Source organism: Podarcis cretensis (assembly GCF_951804945.1).
Source record: "Podarcis cretensis genome assembly, chromosome: 5".
Classification (NCBI taxonomy): domain Eukaryota; kingdom Metazoa; phylum Chordata; class Lepidosauria; order Squamata; family Lacertidae; genus Podarcis; species Podarcis cretensis.
In genome coordinates this window covers 46,628,387-46,645,561 of record NC_137174.1, presented here as the reverse complement: position 1 = coordinate 46,645,561, position 17,175 = coordinate 46,628,387, and the positions used below count along the sequence as shown (strand labels likewise).

General features: G+C 40.2%; 3 protein-coding genes across 3 annotated transcripts in view; all 3 read left to right on the top strand.

Moving 5' to 3' along the window:
* DMBT1 (deleted in malignant brain tumors 1) overlaps positions 1 to 6,321 on the top strand; it is a gene marked incomplete at both ends in the record, with an annotated part of 53,478 nt that extends 47,157 nt beyond the window's left edge. The window contains 3 exons of the mRNA XM_079978623.1: positions 725 to 1,066; positions 5,681 to 5,716; positions 6,251 to 6,321. Of these exons, the coding sequence (XP_079834749.1) occupies positions 725 to 1,066; positions 5,681 to 5,716; positions 6,251 to 6,321 (449 nt within the window). The remainder of the gene's footprint in view (positions 1 to 724; positions 1,067 to 5,680; positions 5,717 to 6,250) is intronic.
* A 964-nt stretch (positions 6,322 to 7,285) lies between these two features.
* On the top strand, positions 7,286 to 12,608 carry LOC307217449 (scavenger receptor cysteine-rich domain-containing group B protein-like; the record flags this gene model as incomplete). Its single annotated transcript, XM_079978622.1, has 7 exons — positions 7,286 to 7,361; positions 7,592 to 7,612; positions 8,042 to 8,353; positions 9,750 to 9,776; positions 10,071 to 10,106; positions 11,231 to 11,542; positions 12,547 to 12,608. Exons 3-7 carry the CDS (start codon positions 8,050 to 8,052, stop codon positions 12,606 to 12,608), a joined length of 741 nt encoding a protein of 246 aa, XP_079834748.1. The 5' UTR covers positions 7,286 to 7,361; positions 7,592 to 7,612; positions 8,042 to 8,049.
* Positions 12,233 to 17,155, top strand: LOC307216445 (scavenger receptor cysteine-rich domain-containing protein DMBT1). The gene is made up of 7 exons (XM_079976767.1): positions 12,233 to 12,576; positions 12,745 to 13,056; positions 14,084 to 14,116; positions 14,540 to 14,569; positions 15,320 to 15,495; positions 15,880 to 16,256; positions 16,649 to 17,155. Exons 2-7 carry the CDS (start codon positions 12,846 to 12,848, stop codon positions 16,875 to 16,877), a joined length of 1,056 nt encoding a protein of 351 aa, XP_079832893.1. The 5' UTR covers positions 12,233 to 12,576; positions 12,745 to 12,845; the 3' UTR covers positions 16,878 to 17,155.
* The last annotated feature ends 20 nt before the right edge of the window (positions 17,156 to 17,175 follow it).

The following is a 17,175-nucleotide window of genomic DNA, read 5'->3' as shown; positions in this document are numbered from 1 at the left end:
CAGGGCAGCTGTCTACCAGCTCCACCTGGTACGCAGGCTAAGACCCTACCTTCCCGCGGACTGTCCTCGCCAGAGTGGTGCATGCTCTGGTTATCTCACGCTTGGACTACTGCAACGCGCTCTACGTGGGGCTACCTTTGAAGGTGACCCGGAAACTGCAATTAATCCAGAATGCGGCAGCTAGACTGGTGACTGGGAGTGGCCGCCGGGACCACATAACACCGGTTCTGAGAGATCTGCACTGGCTCCCAGTACGTTTCCGAGCACGATTCAAAGTGTTGGTGCTGACCTTTAAAGCCCTAAACGGCCTCGGTCCTGTATACCTGAAGGAGCATCTCCACCCCCATCGTTCAGCCCGGACACTGAGATCCAGCGCCGAGGGCCTTCTGGCGGTTCCCTCATTGCGAGAAGTGAGGCTACAGGGAACCAGGCAGAGGGCCTTCTCGGTAGTGGCGCCCGACCTGTGGAACGCCCTCCCATCAGATGTCAAAGAGATAAAGAATTATCTGACATTCAGAAGACATCTTAAGGCAGCCCTGTTCAGGGAAGTTGTTTAATATGTAATGCTGTATTGTTTTTAACACTGATTGGGAGCCGCCCAGAGTGGCTGGGGAAACTCAGCCAGATGGGCGGGGTATAAATAATAAATTATTATTATTATTATTATTATTATATATAACTGAACTAAGAATAGTCTTGTAACATTCTTCATCACCTTTTGCAGAGATTTCACCATCAGAAACATCAGCAAGCCCTTTCTCCCTAAGACTGGTGAATGGAGAGAACAGCTGCCAGGGTCGTGTTGAAGTCCACCATGATGGGAGTTGGGGAACAATCTGTGATGACGGTTGGGACCTGAAGGATGCTCAGGTTGTGTGCCAACAACTTGGTTGCGGAGAAGCCACTGCAGCTCTCACAAATGCCCACTTTGGCCAAGGCTCTGGCAGCATCCTCCTGAATGAAGTACATTGCAAAGGGAATGAATCTTCTTTTGAGTACTGCTCCCATAATGGATGGGGAGTTCATGACTGCAAACATAAGGAAGATGCCAGCGTTATCTGCTCAGGTACCTCAATTTATTTTCTGTATACACATACACTTCTTGTCTAGATCTGTATTTGCAAACATAATAGTTACTCTGTCTATATATAAAGGACATGATTTGACTTTCCCCCCCACCCCCCACCCTGAAGTATCATCTATTGACTTCAGTGAATCTTATTTCATCTAATAAGCGATGCGGAAGTTTTTCTGACAATTCTTTGCATCTGGTTACGCATGTATTTAAAGACTGCACACACATCAAACTAATAATAATAATAATAATAATAATAATTAATAAATAAATAAATAAATAAATAAATAAATAAATAAATAAATGTATAGGCTGCAATCTAAAGAGATATATGGGCATGCTCAAGCTGGGATCATAGTGCTATATGAAAGGGCCTGCCATCTCTGTAATAAAAATCATGGCACAAAGCAAAATTTGCCCGGGGGAGGGGAAGGAACATGCACATAGGTTTGCAGGCCAATGCGCAGTGTAGCTGCAGGTAGTATAATGACAGAGTTGGAAGTGATCCCAAAAGTCATCTAGTCCAAGCCCCAACCCCACACACTGTGGTGCTGTACTGGGCCGCAACCATCGCACACCCCAAAAGGTGGGTTACATCTCTCTGGTAGCTGCTCACTGAGCTTTTACCATAACTAAAAACCATACAGCTATGAGATTCAGTCTTCTGGTATTTAAATAAGCTTTCTCTTTATGCTATTCTTTCTTCTTTCTATTTTTAGGACCCCTCACCACCACAAAAATACCCATTACATCAGGTATGTATGTACTAGATTTGTTGTTGTTTAGTCATTTAGTCGTGTCTGACTCTTCGTGACCCCATGGACCAGAGCATGCCAGGCACTCCTGTCTTCCACTGCCTCCCGCAGTTTGGTCAGACTCATGCTGGTAGCTTTGAGAACACTGTCCAACCATCTCGTCCTCTGTCTTCCCCTTCTCCTTGTGCCTTCCATCTTTCCCAACATCAGGGTCTTTTTCAGGGAGTCTTCTCTTCTCATGTGGTGGCCAAAGTATTGGAGTCTCAGCTTCAGGATCTGTCCTTCCAGTGAGCACTCAGTACTAGATTTAGCTTGCCTTTAAAAAGAAAACGGATTTCCACTCTATGCTGCCATTTTTTGCCATAATTCTGCTGGAATAGCCCTCAGTGTACTGTAGAAGTGATGGACCAATCAGATGTCATAACTTTCCTTTGGCTCTCTCCACTGGCGATTCTGTCTCTCTCTCTCTCTCTCTCTCTCTCTCTCTCTGTGTGTGTGTGTGTGTGTGTGTGTAAATATTCAATGTATCTCCCTTATTGTCAGTTAAAATAATAAGAGGAATCTGCACTGCCTTAGGATAAATTAATTTCATGGAAAATTCAAAGACACTGGAAGGTCTGCCATATATGGTTTGTAAAGATTTATGAAATTTGTGTTGCTCTTCAAATACACACAGACTGTGCTGAGATATAGGCTGAGATATAAGGTGGTAAATATAGACCATATATTTAAATATCATTTTGCCTGAAAGAATCCTGGGAGCTGTAATATACTGCTCACAGAGCTATAATTCCCAGCACCCTTAACAAAAAATACTTCCAAGGATACTTGTGGTGTGTGTGTTCTTTAAATGTATGTTCTTCTTTTTTTAAAATGATATTTATTGAGATTTCCAAATTAAAACATATAAACACAAACAACAATACAAACATACACAAATACAATACTATAAACATGTATAATTTCAAATCTTATTTCTTAAACCTAATTTCCTCGACCTCCTCACACCTCCCCCTTCTGTATTCTAATTCCATTTGTCTAATCAGCAATTCCATTCCCTTATTTCCCATTATTTTTTGTATTATAATTTCATTATTATCCACTCAACAAGTTCTTATCTTATTTCTTAACCTTAACTTAGTAATTTTATTAAATCAGGCTATTATTTTCCTTTTCTTCTTTCTTTCATTCCTCCATTTATTTTTAGAGCCTTATATCTATTTAATTGAAAAAAAAACCCCAATTTTAACTTAATCTTGGACCTTTTTCCTAAAGTCGACCCAAATTTCCCTTCCACGATTTTTCCACATTCCATAAAAATTGCAAAAAAAAGGAATAAGCATATAAACAAGATCTAAACAGATTATATTTTAACACCCTTTGGATACCCAAATCCCACCCTCCCTTTCCCGGTTTTGATCCCCAAACCAACGTCCATCAGTGCGTCCATTTCTCAGCCTGGATCCCAAACCCCTGAGGCTTTTAACCCTCTCTCGGTTTCTCTCTGCCGGTCTTTTTGACAGTCCTTTATTTTCAACACCAACTCTTGAAGAAGCTCTGTCCCATTAATGTCCATTTTTCTTCCAAGCAGGCCTCTGTATTTAAAAGTGGAGCTCAAATTTTGTTTCTTAAATCTTTTAAATCTATATGTCCCAAAAGCTCCAATTTCCATCTTAATCAAATTTATGCTATCAGGCCTCTGGTCCAGCTTTTCTTCTGCAACATTGTAGCTTCACCTTCAATTTCTAGCAAGTCCTCATGTGTCTCTCGGAGTTTATCAAACTTCATTTCCCCAGCTGCAGCAGCTTCTGTTACAACTTCAAGGGCTTTTGGTTCAGAAACAAAGACTTGTGTCGAATCTCTTCCTGTTCCCATAAGATTGTTTTCTGTATCATTCAATGCTGTTGCCCTTGTTGTCAACATATCACTCTGATCCTGGAGCTTTCGAAGGAGATAAAAAGTCCTATTCAGCTCAGCGAGTATTTTTCCACTTACAGCCATTTCTTGCAATATCTCAAGAATCCCTCTAGGGGGATTCTGTTTACTTAGTGTCTTTCCAATTTCAATCCAATAGACCAAATGTAACTTGTTTTCCTTTGCTCCCGACTATTTGTGTCCAATTTAAAGAAAATCTAGCCAGCAGAGTCACCAAAAACAATGTTTCCTTTTATTTCCCAGCTTTGACAGCTAGTTTGACAGCTGTCAAAGTCCGTATCTTTTTAACTAAAGCAAGGGTGAAGTTACAGGTGTACAGGGGAGTTTGCACTTACAAACAATTCCGAAGCGCTAGGGTCCAAAACTTTAACTACATATTTAAAAGTGATATGATATGGAGACAAGGTTTATAATATTTGGTATTGCATCTGGTTTCTTTTTAATTTAGGAACTCCACCTCCACAATCTACAGAACAGAGGGTAACAACTGGTGAGTATTAATGTGGAGTTTTAGCATTTTTCCACAAATGTTATTATTATATATTACTGAATGGGAAATAGTCTTGTAAAATTCTTCATCAACTTTTGCAGAGAATGCACCATCAGGAACATCAGCAAGCCCTTTCTCCCTAAGACTGGTGAATGGAGAGAACAGCTGTCAGGGTCGTGTTGAAGTCTATCATAATGGGGAGTGGGGGACCGTCTGTGATGATGAATGGGACATTAATGATGCTCGCATTGTCTGCAAAGAAGTTGGTTGTGGAGAAGTCATTTCAGCTCCAACAAGTGCCCAATTTGATCAAGGCTCCGGCAGCATCCTTCTGGATGCTGTACAGTGCAGTGGGAATGAATCTTCTCTTAAGGACTGCCCCCATAAGGGATGGGGGGTCCATGACTGCAAGCATAAGGAAGATGCCAGCGTCATCTGTTCAGGTACCTCAAACTATTTTCCATATGTGCTAACGTCTAGATCTGCATTTGCAAATCTTTTGTCTCTATTGTAAATCCATGAATCAACTTCCTCTTTTCTCTCCTTTTAATTAGAATTTCTTCCATCCAGTGCAGGGAATCATTTTTTCATATGATAAGTCGCATAGGAATTATTCCCGTGCATTTGTTTTGTTTGTTTTTGCATCTGCTTATGCATTTGTACACTGCACATCGATTGAACTAATTTCAATAATAAATATATAGTTTAAAAGCTAAAGAGACATGCAGAAATGCTTAAATGTATGAGGTCAGAGGACTTCAAGGACTTGAAGAACTTGCAAGTAGCCAGAAACTCAAACCCTTTGGATCCTATCAACTTTTAACGAATAGTATTGAGGAACATAATGGATTTGATGATAGCTAATATACACGGACAAACCAATTCACTTGGAATTCATTTAATTTAGATTTCTCCATTAGAGATATAGTCAATAGCTGTCAGAAGAACTTCTAATTTCATCCCAGGTGATGAGGAGAATATTTGCTTTGGATCTATTATAAGTCTATTTTTCACTTTCATTACATGGTCTGGTATTCCAGAATAGTGAGGAATAGGTGTGGAGCCATAGTACTGAGTGAAATGGGCATAATTCTTGTCATTTTCCCAGTGTACAGTAAAGCACAAAGCAAAGATTTGTCATGTAATGAAAATGGACACATACCCATACATTTTGGTGAAGGTTCCACAAGAGGAAATAAGAAAACTAGAAACTAAATTAGCAAGTTAAAATGCAGGCTCCCTCACTCAATCAGTTTAGCACTTATAGTAGAGTGAACAATGCAGATAAGGTTCTAAACATTAAATTTCTCTAATATCTGCTTGATGAGGTGCCATAATTAAGAACGAAATCCAGTAATAATTAGTTCCTCCTTTCTGGTGTTTAAATGGGCATTATTTTTATGCTGTGCTTCTTTCTATTTCCAGGACCCCTTACCACCACAGAAATACCCATTACATCTGGTATGTATTTTTTGACTTTATCATGTTTTATAAAAAAAGGGGGGAGGACAAACCAACAGATTAGTTTTCCCTGCTGCGATTGTTTGACATAATTCTTCTGGAATGGCTCTTAGCATAGGGCAGAGAGGAGAGAGCTTGAGTGTGATAGCAGTAACACCTTTTGCAGTTTCCCCCCATTCACCCTGGTTGCCCAATGGCCAACCTCCCTTAAGCTGTCTCCTGCAGCTGTTTAGTATATAAAGAGAAATAGATTCAGGGCACAGCTCTCTTCAGAGAAAATAACATGGTGTACATTATACCCCTGGTTTTCATGTATCATGGGGCAGCAATATTACATGTTGCATGTTACATCTGGAGGCAACACAGTAACATATTTATAACACAGAGAAGAGGTTAAAGATATATAGGCCAGTTTGCAAACAATCCTGAGGAGCAAATTTATAAAACCTTCCTTAGATATTTAAACCAAATGGCATTATATGTGGACAAGATTTAATATATTTAAGTATTGCATCTGGTTTCTTTTTAATTTAGGAACTCCACCTCCACAATCTACAGAACAGAGGGTGACAACTGGTGAGTTGTCTATTTTCCATATGTGCTAACGTCTAGATCTGCATTTGCAAATCTTTTGTCTCTATTGTAAATCCATGAATCAACTTCCTCTTTTCTCTCCTTTTAATTAGAATTTCTTCCATCCAGTGCAGGGAATCATTTTTTCATATGATAAGTCGCATAGGAATTATTCCCGTGCATTTGTTTTGTTTGTTTTTAATTAAATTAGGTAAATCTTTTCCCAGTCATATAATAATTCATCATTTTAAGTGAATAAGCATAGAAACTGTAGTAAATATATAATATTAGAGGGTCTTCATGCTTGGTAAATAATAGTGCCTTCCAAAGTATTTTTACCTAAAAGTAAAGCTGAATCCAGACACATCAAAAAAATGTTTCAGGAAAACGCATTGTAAACCTCATAATGGGAAATTGCCGAAAAACAGAATTCTACAGCACCATCTGGTGTCACAGTGTTATAATGCATTTAAAGCACATTTTTAAAAAGCACAAAAACGTAATGCAGCTGTCCTAAGTCTTTTTCAATTCACTATCAAGCATGTTCAGGATTGCACTGTAAACCTATATAACCACTTAGCAGAGAGTATGACTGTACACCCTATACATTTAAAGCACATTCAGAGCTCATTCTTTCTCTCAAAGAATTCTGGACTATAATTTCTTAAGAGTTACTGGGAATTGTAACTCTGTGTGGGGTGAACTATAGTGCCTAGAATTGCCAGATGGAAAGAATATACTTTAAAGGTATAGTGTATAACTACATCCCACTGAACTCTTATATAGGATTACTCCATAAAGCATTTTTTTTTTTTTTTTGCTATAAGCTAACATTGTATTGAATATATAAGGTGTGTTTTTCTTGTATCCTTTTTTCCCCTTTTCCTTTTGTTTGAAATAATTAGCCATCTGAACTACTGAATAGATGGTTTTCTATTTCAAATATTAGCTGTAGGGATAAAAAAACTGAGGAAGCATATGACCTGGGTAACTGTTTTCTTTCAACTAGCATTGACACCTCTGAGTACCACTCCTGCACCTCGGCCTAGCACCAAGGCGTCCACTACTTCTGGTAAGCCTTCAGCTAGAAATTTAATCTCAGCATAATTCAGTTTAATAACAGTGCAATCCTACACCTATCCACTCAGAAGTAAGTCCTCCTGAATTCAAGGGGGCTCACTATAGGCAGATGGGTATAGGACTGCAGCCTTAGTAGTTTTCAGTCCTGCTATTGGAAATAATTTCTTCAAAGAACGTAGTATTTGATTTGGTCCTTTCCCCCTCTTCTTTTGCTGTTTCTAGCTAACCATCCTGCTTTGCCAGGTACGTTTTTCTCATCTTGTATGCATTTGTGAAACTTTTAAAAAAATAGTTTTAATACATCAGACGGACGACCTGGTTATCTTGTTTACATTTGGCGGTGCCTGATTTTGTAACGCAGCAGTGGCCAACCTGGACCTTCCAGATTTCCTTGGACTGACAGGTCAAGCATGATCAGTACCATAGACTGGGTTAGGGAATCTATGGGCTGTTGTCAAAAAAACCAGCCTTGCAAAAAAAACTACTCCTTCATCTGATATAAGTTGTTTCCTCTTCTCCAAGACATAATATTAAATCTGGATATACAGTATTGTAGAATAAGTTTATTATGAAGGAATTGGTAAATAAGTAAATGCAGATTATATATGTCTATTACATAGAGTTTGATCTGCCAGTGGGAGGCAACTAATGCTTCTCTTTTGTCTTTCTAAGATGGCACCATGAGACTAGTCAATGGAAGGAACAGATGTGAGGGACAGGTTGAAGTACTTCACAATGGAATTTGGGGGACAGTCTGCGACGATGAGTGGGACTTAAGCGACGCAAGTGTTGTGTGCAGGCAGCAGAAATGTGGGCCCCCTCGCTCAGCAACAGCTAATGCTATGTTTGGTGAAGGCTCAGGGCCAATTCTTATGGATGATGTCAGGTGCACTGGGAATGAAATCAGCTTGGGACACTGCTCCCACAGAGGCTGGGGATTGCACAATTGTCTCCATAGAGAAGATGCTGGTGTCATTTGCTCAGGTACTCTTTGATTGCAGCATGATAGAATATTATTAATAATAATCATCTATTTATGTCCCACCCATCTGGCTGGGTTTTCCCAGCCACTCTGGGTGGCTTCCAACAAAAGTTGTTTTTCTCTTTGACATCTGGTGGGAGGGTGTTCCATATGGCGGGCACCACTACCGAGAAGGCCCTCTGCCTGGTTCCCTGTAACTTGGCTTCTCGCAGCGAGGGAACCGCCAGAAGGTCCTTAGTGCTGGACATCAGTGTCCAGGCGGAACGATGAGGGTGGAGACGCTCCTTCAGGTATACTGAACCGAGGCCGTTTAGGGCTTCAAAGCCTTTGCCAACCAACCTCCACATATCTTGGGTTACAACTTCTGTTAGCCCCAGCCAGCATGTTCAATGGTTAGGTATGGTAGTAATTATAATCCAAAACATCTGGTCAGCACCTGGTTAGTGAAAATGTATATAAAATTTCAGTCCAATATCCACTTATTTGGGAGTAAGTCTAATTGAAGTTCATGGGGCTTATATCTGAGTAGGTATGTATAGGATTGTGCTGAAAGTGACTGATGTCGGGGGATTACCTTTGTTTCATGTGTTGTCTGCCTTTGCTGGCTTCATGCAAGAAAGCAATTGTAAAGAACATTCCCTATTCTAATATCTAATTTATTGTGATCAATATTTCAAATGATGTTTCGTGGGTTTCTCCAGAACACACACCGGGCAGAGAAAACTGACTTGGTCCATTGGAAAACTTTCAAAATACACAGCAGGGCACACTCTTTGTTAGGGCCACGACCCAAAATGCCACAAATTGCAAAATCTTCATAATAATAATAATCAACACTGATGTTATGCCATACAGGCCTGGCATGATGTCCAAGCCAGTAGGCTAAGGCTTTGTGACTAAGAACCAAAACAAAAGAACCAAAGCACTCACAGTAGTCACTTTCTTATAAAGAGCAGAGCTGGCCCACCTATTAGGTGATGTGAAGCAACTGCTTCCACCAGTGGAAGAGAAAAAGGCGGTACCCAGCTCACAACACCACTTCTGCCAGAACATTCCCCTGTTGCCAGGCTTTGGCGAGAGGGAGGTTTTCTGCTGTGCAGTATTGCTGCTTCTCTTCCCTGCCACTGGGGCAGAGAAGATGAGTGCCAGGGCCTTGTGGAAAGTTTCTTGATCTCATCTAGTGGGGTGGGGGTTCTGGTGGTGGAAGTGGGGGGCTGGCAGAGCAGGACAATAGGTGGGCAAGAGGCGGCACATTCTGGTTTTGCCTCAGGTGGCAAAACATGACTGGCTGTCACTGATAAGAAGTATATTCTGTTACGTTTTATGTTCTATGTACAATTTTGATTTCACTGAAGTTATATTTACTCTGCTATTCCACTTTTTCTCTTTCTTTTCAAGTACCAACTGTGAACACTCCTACTCCAAGTAAGGGACATTTCATCTTCTCTATAATATAATCCTAAATTCTAGTTTTTAGTATACAGATTCAAACTGGCATTTAAATCTATTAAATGCATCTATATTTCTGTATGTATAAGTCTGTTTTAACCATTGATTCCTTCTGTACTAAACGGAGTAACTTTTACTGCATACTAAACTACATAACTTACTCTATTTTTACTACAGTAAAAATTACTTTAGGAAAACTGTGTTCCTCACAATATTTCTCTTACTTTCTCTTTTTTTTTCTTCTCCATCTTTTGTGGGGGGGTTTTCAAGGACCTGCAATTAGCAAGGAAACTACACTTTCAAACGGTAAGAGATACCTCAGCTTCCTCATGATATATCACACTAAATGTTAGCTTTGGCTATGCAGGCTTTGTAGAATAGGTATTTTCGTGGATGAATTGACTAATGCACAGCCCACAAATGCAAAATGATTTATTAATGTATAAATGCCATCTCTCACATGCACCATCCGTACCCCTAATGTCACCTTGCCACCTCTTTGGAAATAAAGGTGCTGGCAGCTGCACACAATTCACTCAACGGTGCTTTTCTCAATGATGCTACCACCCATCCCTACAGTTGCTAGGGATTGATGACCCTCTAAAAGCCAGGTCCGTCCCAGTTCTGCTTGGAGATGGAATTAAGTCTGTCCCATCCCATTCCTGCGCAGATTTTAAAGGGACATTCTGAAAAATCAGAAATATGAAAGTTAAAAAAAAAAGATGAATAAAACAAAAGTTATTTGCAAGGTGGTCCATGAGCTGCAGCGCTGCCTCTGTCTATTTAACTATGTTTTTCCTTGACTTTTTAAAAAAGTTCCAGAACCAGTTATCTAGCTGCCCACAACCTGGAGTGTCTAGCGCATGGTGCTCCTTACCGCCACACTGTTTGAATGCAACAGAGCAAGTTTCTCTGGGGGCAACAGAACTTGATGACATTCTGTCACCCTCAGAGGGGATTGTATGGGTGAAATATGGATTCCTCCAGTTTTTACTCTAACCTATCGCCAGAATGCCTCTGGTTACCATGTTAATAAATATGTCAGTGGTTTGTGCAGTCAATTCAACTGGCACTTCTCTGCTGATCTCCCTCACCCCAAACCAGTGCTTTTTTTTCTATTAAAAAAAAATAATCTTTAGGGGTACTCTCATTTTGACTCAAGAAAATCACCATTTTATAGTTCAAATAGGGGAAAATAAATGGAGAAAAGTACAAAGATTCACGAAATGTTTAGGGGGTATATGTACCCCTGCATCCCCCAGAAAAAAGCACTGCCCCCAACTCACCCCAAAAAAACTGTAAAGCAAAATTAAATGGGATGGTTATGTCAGTTCAGATGGGCAACAAACATTTGCTCTGTATGCTGATATTGTGACTGGGCCTCTTTATCTACCAGTAGTGAACCCATGTTTCTCTCTTCTTTTTCTAAGGAGCATCTGTGAAACTAGTCAATGGAAGACACAGATGTGAAGGACGGATTGAAGTGTTTCACAATGGAAGGTGGGGGACGGTCTGCGATGATGCGTGGGACTTAACTGATGCAAGTGTCGTATGCAGGCAGCTTGGATGTGGGCCTGTTATCGCAGCACCAGGACAGGCTCGATTTGGTCCTGGTCCAGGCACAATCCTCCTGGATGATGTCTCCTGCACTGGGAATGAATGGCACTTGGGCCAGTGCTCTCACAGAGGCTGGGGGGTACATAATTGCCTCCGCAGTGAAGATGCTAGTGTCATCTGCGCAGGTATTTTCCAATTGCAGGTTGATAGTTCCATTAAAAATTAATGGACATAGACCAGGCTTCCTCAGCCTCGGCCCTCCAGATGTTTTTGGCCTACAACTCCCATGATCCCTAGCTAGCAGGACCAGTGGTCAGGGATGATGGGAATTGTAGTCCCAAAACATCTGGAGGGCCGAGGTTGAGCAAGCCTGACACAGACCAATTGTGGGGAACCTTTGGCCCTCCAGATGTTCCTGAACTACAACTCCCATAAGCCCCAGCAATCATGGCAAGTAGCCAGGGATAGTATGAGTTGTAGTTCAGCAACATCAGAAGAGCCAGAGGTGCAAAGATGGGTCTAGAGGAGCCGACGTGCTCTGAGCATGTCTGCAGTGGGGCAGCTTGCCAAACATGCTCAGGCTATAACCCTGAGCTGAAACTCTGAGCCATTACTGTTCCAAATAACCAGGACAGCCTGGGTTTGTTCACCAAGCTGACTTGTTCCAAACATGTGTACAGCACTGGGAAGGGGGCAATGACTATTTAAGACCATTTAGATTGAAAGTACACTGTTTTAATAATAACCAAAATTGAATATAGTACAAAATAATTCTTGAGGAATTATATTATCTGCATAATATTGAACAGATATGTAAAATGCTGTTGGTTGGGTAACACGTACAATCACTGGTTTGATAGACACTTAAATGCAGTTACAGTGCTTCCCACTTGTAGTCACCCATTTACCGTTTTATTTGTGTAAAAAAAAAAACTTAAAAGAGATATTGTTCACATCATGCCACTAAAGTTGGTAACTAAAACATCGCCCTAATTGAAGCAGAAATTGGATTGCTATTTTCCACTTTCTTCACCCTTCTTAATACAAGAACCACCCATGACATTCATCTAATCTACTTTTCTTGATAAGGAGTGTCTACTGCTACATTTTAAACCACATTAGTCCTATTTACAATGTTGATACCAGCAACAGTATATTCTACTTACTCCTCTTCTTCTTTCTTTTCAAGAACCGGTCCAGACCACTCCTGCTCCAACAGGTAAGAGGCTCCTCACCTTCTCTATAATATAATCCTAAATCTTTCTTCTAAACATGAAGATATTATGGACTAGGCTTCCCATGGAGGAATTGTCCAATGAGCCGCACATGTGGCAAAATTTATATAGAGCTAACCATTGCAAACAATCCTTCTCTTTTGTCTTTCTAGAAGGAGCTGTGAAACTAGTCAATGGAAGACATGCATGTGAAGGGCGGGTTGAAATCTTTCACAACGGAAGATGGGGGACAGTCTGTGACGATTTGTGGGGCATGACCCATGCACAAGTTGTGTGCAGGAAGCTTGGTTGTGGAGACGCTGTCTCGGCACTAGGAAAGGCGCAGTTTGGTGAAGGCTCAGGCCCAATTCTTATGGATGATGTCCGCTGCACTGGGAATGAAGACAGCTTGAGTCAGTGCACCCACAGAGGCTGGGGAATACATAATTGTGTTCATAGGGAAGATGCTGCTGTCATGTGCTCAGGTAAACTTGGGTTTCTGGATAATGGATAACAATAAGATCTGTTAATGCCTAAGTGACTGGTATCCAACAAACAAATTGTCTTAAAGGTTGGTTTGAACATTCCCTTTCCTAATATGTGACACCTTGAGATCAATGTCTCAAAATACATTTTAAAAGTTGTTATCTGCAATAATGGTTACAGAGGCATCTGAATACTTGATTTGGTCTCTGTCAATCTATTTTTGCATAGCCTTTAGCTGCAGTAGATGCTGAGGGGTGGGGAATAGCAATGAAATGTTGGCAAATTACTACACAGTCTGCCTTGAACCCCCTCAGTAGGCCCTTCAGTATGGTGGACGACACTTTCCCATTGCCAGTGTTGAAGTAAGATTTGACTGTTAATCTAGTGGGATTCCATACACAGAATGTGGGAAGACACCATCTTGTCATTTGCTCAAAGCAGTGATGGGGGAGCTGGATCCCCACCTCCTGTAGGCCATGTTAACAGATGAGTGAAGCCTTTCACATGTCAATCAACTGATGCTACATGATGCCAGGTGACTCACCTTGAAAGGAAGAATCGGGAGTGCACTTGTCCTCCCATCCTTTGCAAGCGTATCTTGGATTTAAAAAGTGCTGAACTCTACCAGCGGCTGGAAAGGGGAGAATCTTATTCCTTTTCTGTTTGATTCTGTTTGATTCTGTGGATTTATCTGTTCCACACCTGACATCACTTGATGTCAGGTGATTGATAGGTAGCCATAGTTTGGACCAAACCACTCTGCAAGCCAAATGAGGAACCTAGAGGACCTTATCTCAAGGACGTAATGCTTTCCTTGTATTTCAGGTGAGCATTATGAGTCATGAGGTTTCGTGATTTCATAATATCCTACCTCTGTGGACATTGTAGAGTGGGTTTCTCAGGTAGGAATTGGCCAATGAGCAGCATAAAAAAAAAGCAGGTGGTGCATAACTTTTAATATGTTGAAAATATGTATGCAACTTTAAAAAATGAGTGATTTCATTTCAATCCTTTTTTATATAACAGCAAAGGCTGCCCCCCAAGCCACCACTACAGCAGGTAATTAATATTTTTGTGATATACAAATAATTCAGACATGCATGTTTTTAGAGTTGAAAATATGTGCTGTCTCACAATATCAGGAATGCCTGGTATTTGTCAAGAAACCGCTGCCTACACTGGCCTTTTTGACCATGGAATAACTCTTGTATTGGAGAGCCATTTAGGTACCACTCCTAAAATATATTGCACTAAAACAATGTCATAAACCAACAGTCTTTATATGTTATCTTCTATTATCAGGGAGATAAATAACTATACAACTTTTAGAAGACATCTGAAGGCAGCCCTGTGTCGGGAGGTTTTTAATGTCTGGTGTTTTATTATGTTTTTATATGTGTTGGAAACCGACAAGATGGGTGGGGTCTAAATATCATCATCATCATCATCATTATCATCAACAACATCTTTGTTTTTTCATAGCTCCTGTGGATGATACAACTACAGATCCTGGTAATGTTAAAAATGATATCGTTGCTTTTTAATTAATGTATTATAAAACATTTCACTAAGACATTTTGTGGGCCTTTGGCAAAATAAGAATATTTTGGACCATGGTGTTTCCTCCTTCAGTGACAAAAATGCTACCCACTCAAAAACCTCCTGTTTTGAACATTTCTGGAATCCATGTATAGTTCTTACCTAAGGCCTCAAAATTAGCCTTCTCATTCTTCTCCATTCCTTGTTGCTTGAGGCCATGGTGAAGTATGAAAAGGGAAGGTGGTTCTACTTGTTGACTGAAATAATCTTTACAAGAACATATAGCCGGGAAGAGAGATGGATAAGAATTCTGTTCGATCCTCCTTTTTAAGCAACCTGACCTAACCAGCACCTGCTGGACTAATGCACAGTTTGGAACCTAATGGTCCTTCAGATGTTGCTCTTCTCTATATTTTACAATATGGCTCACAGCTCAAAAAAAGCTAAACAAATATATAAGAATTGCATATATCAAAATATCAAGGTCCTCTGGGTGAAATAAAACCGAATTATCTAAAAACAATCCAATAAAGCACTATAATTGAAAAAACAATATAAAGTGACCATAGGCTACAACAGAAAGGAATTAGTGGAAATCTAATGTACTGTGAGAATGTTTCTTTTAACCAATGGGCATATGTGCATGTACACAACATTACATTATTATTTTCTTTGCTTATAGTACCCAACAATACTTCTTTTTTTCCCCCTTCCCCTGTCCAGTAACACTTACATGTTTGCCCGAATACATGAAGGCAGTTATTGGCAGAGAATACCTTACTTCAAAAGGCTGCTCTGAGTGCAATCTGTACTTGAGTGACCAAGCCTGCAAACCTGAGATTACAAGAGACGAATTTATATTCTATATACCATATGATGGTTGCGGGACAAGACGGGAGGTAAGGAAGTGTATATCTGATCGTAAGACATATCAGTATAATTTGATAGCTTTTCTTTGGAGAACTTTTAGGATATGAGTTTCAAAAAATAAAACAGTTGTCAAATTATACCCCCTGGGGCCTCTTTGCATTCAAATTATCATATATTGGCTTTGTAAGCCATGTATGAACAAGGCTCGTGGAAATGCATACAATCCATTCACTCCTCTTTTCATGAATGACCTAACTAATAAGTCTTCCATTAACTGTAGTTTCCTGTTTAATCTGAACCAGGAAACTATGCTTTGTTGAATAGCTCCTGGTTTGTTTTTGCTCTGGTTTCATTTGCTACAGTATATTTAAACTTGCTGTCCATGTGTTTTGTCTAATCTAATGCTTTAACAGAACAATGGAGAGGTTAGCAGTTTCTCCAATACTGTCAGCAGCCGTGGAACTGGTGTAAATCCTCAGTTTATCTTCATCTGCAAAATGGAGCCAAGAGCCATGAAGGAACTGACGCACAACATAGATGAAATGGAATCCACGGAAGAAGGCCGAAAGCAAAGTGGATTATTCCATATGAAATTTTTATTTTATGACTCACCTTCCTTCGCACACCAAGTAGTTTCCATGCCCTACTTTATGAAGATGAACCAGAACAAAAACTTCGAAGTCGAAATCTCTAACTGTAATCGGAGGCAAATATTCTTCGTAGACACCTGTGTGGCTTCGCCTAGCCCTCATGACTTCACAACTACAACACATACTCTAATACAGAACGGGTAAGGGGGAGAATAAGCTGACAAACATTTCTGCATACTTTGGACAGGGTCAATTATTAGAAAACACACACGGCGGGGGAACCCTGTGTCAAACTTTCACTTCAGCTGGCTCTATCCTGCCAGGACTCTAAGCTCTTTACAGCCATCCTTTTATTATTTTGTCTCTGTAGATTCTACCTTGTTCATCTTTCCACTTTCCTTCCCTAAATTTCTCAGTGCAGTTCTATGGTGTACAAAAATGCACATATTGGGGTCAAGTATGAATATAAATGCGTGTATTCCTGGAAAATAGCATACAGAAATGCATTATATTATGGAATACGGCTTTGCAACAATGTGTCTATTGGGCAAAATTGCAATTGCTTATCATTCCTTCTCCATTTTTTTTTCAGGTGTGTTAAAGATTATACCTATACAGGTTCTTATAGACAGAGGGTCACCCGCTTCAGCTTTAAACCCAACTTCAAATGGTCAACAGTTTATCTACAGTGCAAAATTGTGGTGTGCAATGCATATGACTCTAGATCTCGATGTTACCAAGGCTGCATGCCCAGGCGTAAGAGAGAAATAAGCTCTGGTCAAGAACACGTGCAAGTTATTGGGCCATTTAACCTTCATTAAGCAGTGTCACCTAGCAATGCCTACCAAGGTCAATGAGGATACTTGCATAATGACTCTGTTTGTGGCATTATCTTGAAGTAATTCATCACTGTAGACAGTTCCATAGAGAAGCTGGCACTTCAGATGCCAGAATACATGCTTTGATCTGCCTTTGTAACTCCGATCATCTGGTATCTTTGTAGTCAATATGAAAGATCTGTAAAACCTTTGGCTTGAAGTCATCACAATTAGTTGGCTCACTGACTTAGCAAAACAAATAAAGCTAGCTGTCAAAAAAAACCCATGTTTCTGTGTATCT

Bases quoted from the DNA above. Each gene is read 5' to 3' on its own strand.
- LOC307216445 (XM_079976767.1), top strand. From the start codon at position 12,846: ATGACCCATGCACAAGTTGTGTGCAGGAAGCTTGGTTGTGGAGACGCT. The intron at 14,117-14,539 runs GTAATTAATATT...GTTTTTTCATAG, and splicing joins CCAAGCCACCACTACAGCAG to CTCCTGTGGATGATACAACT. The intron at 16,257-16,648 runs GTAAGGGGGAGA...TTTTTTTTTCAG, and splicing joins CATACTCTAATACAGAACGG to GTGTGTTAAAGATTATACCT.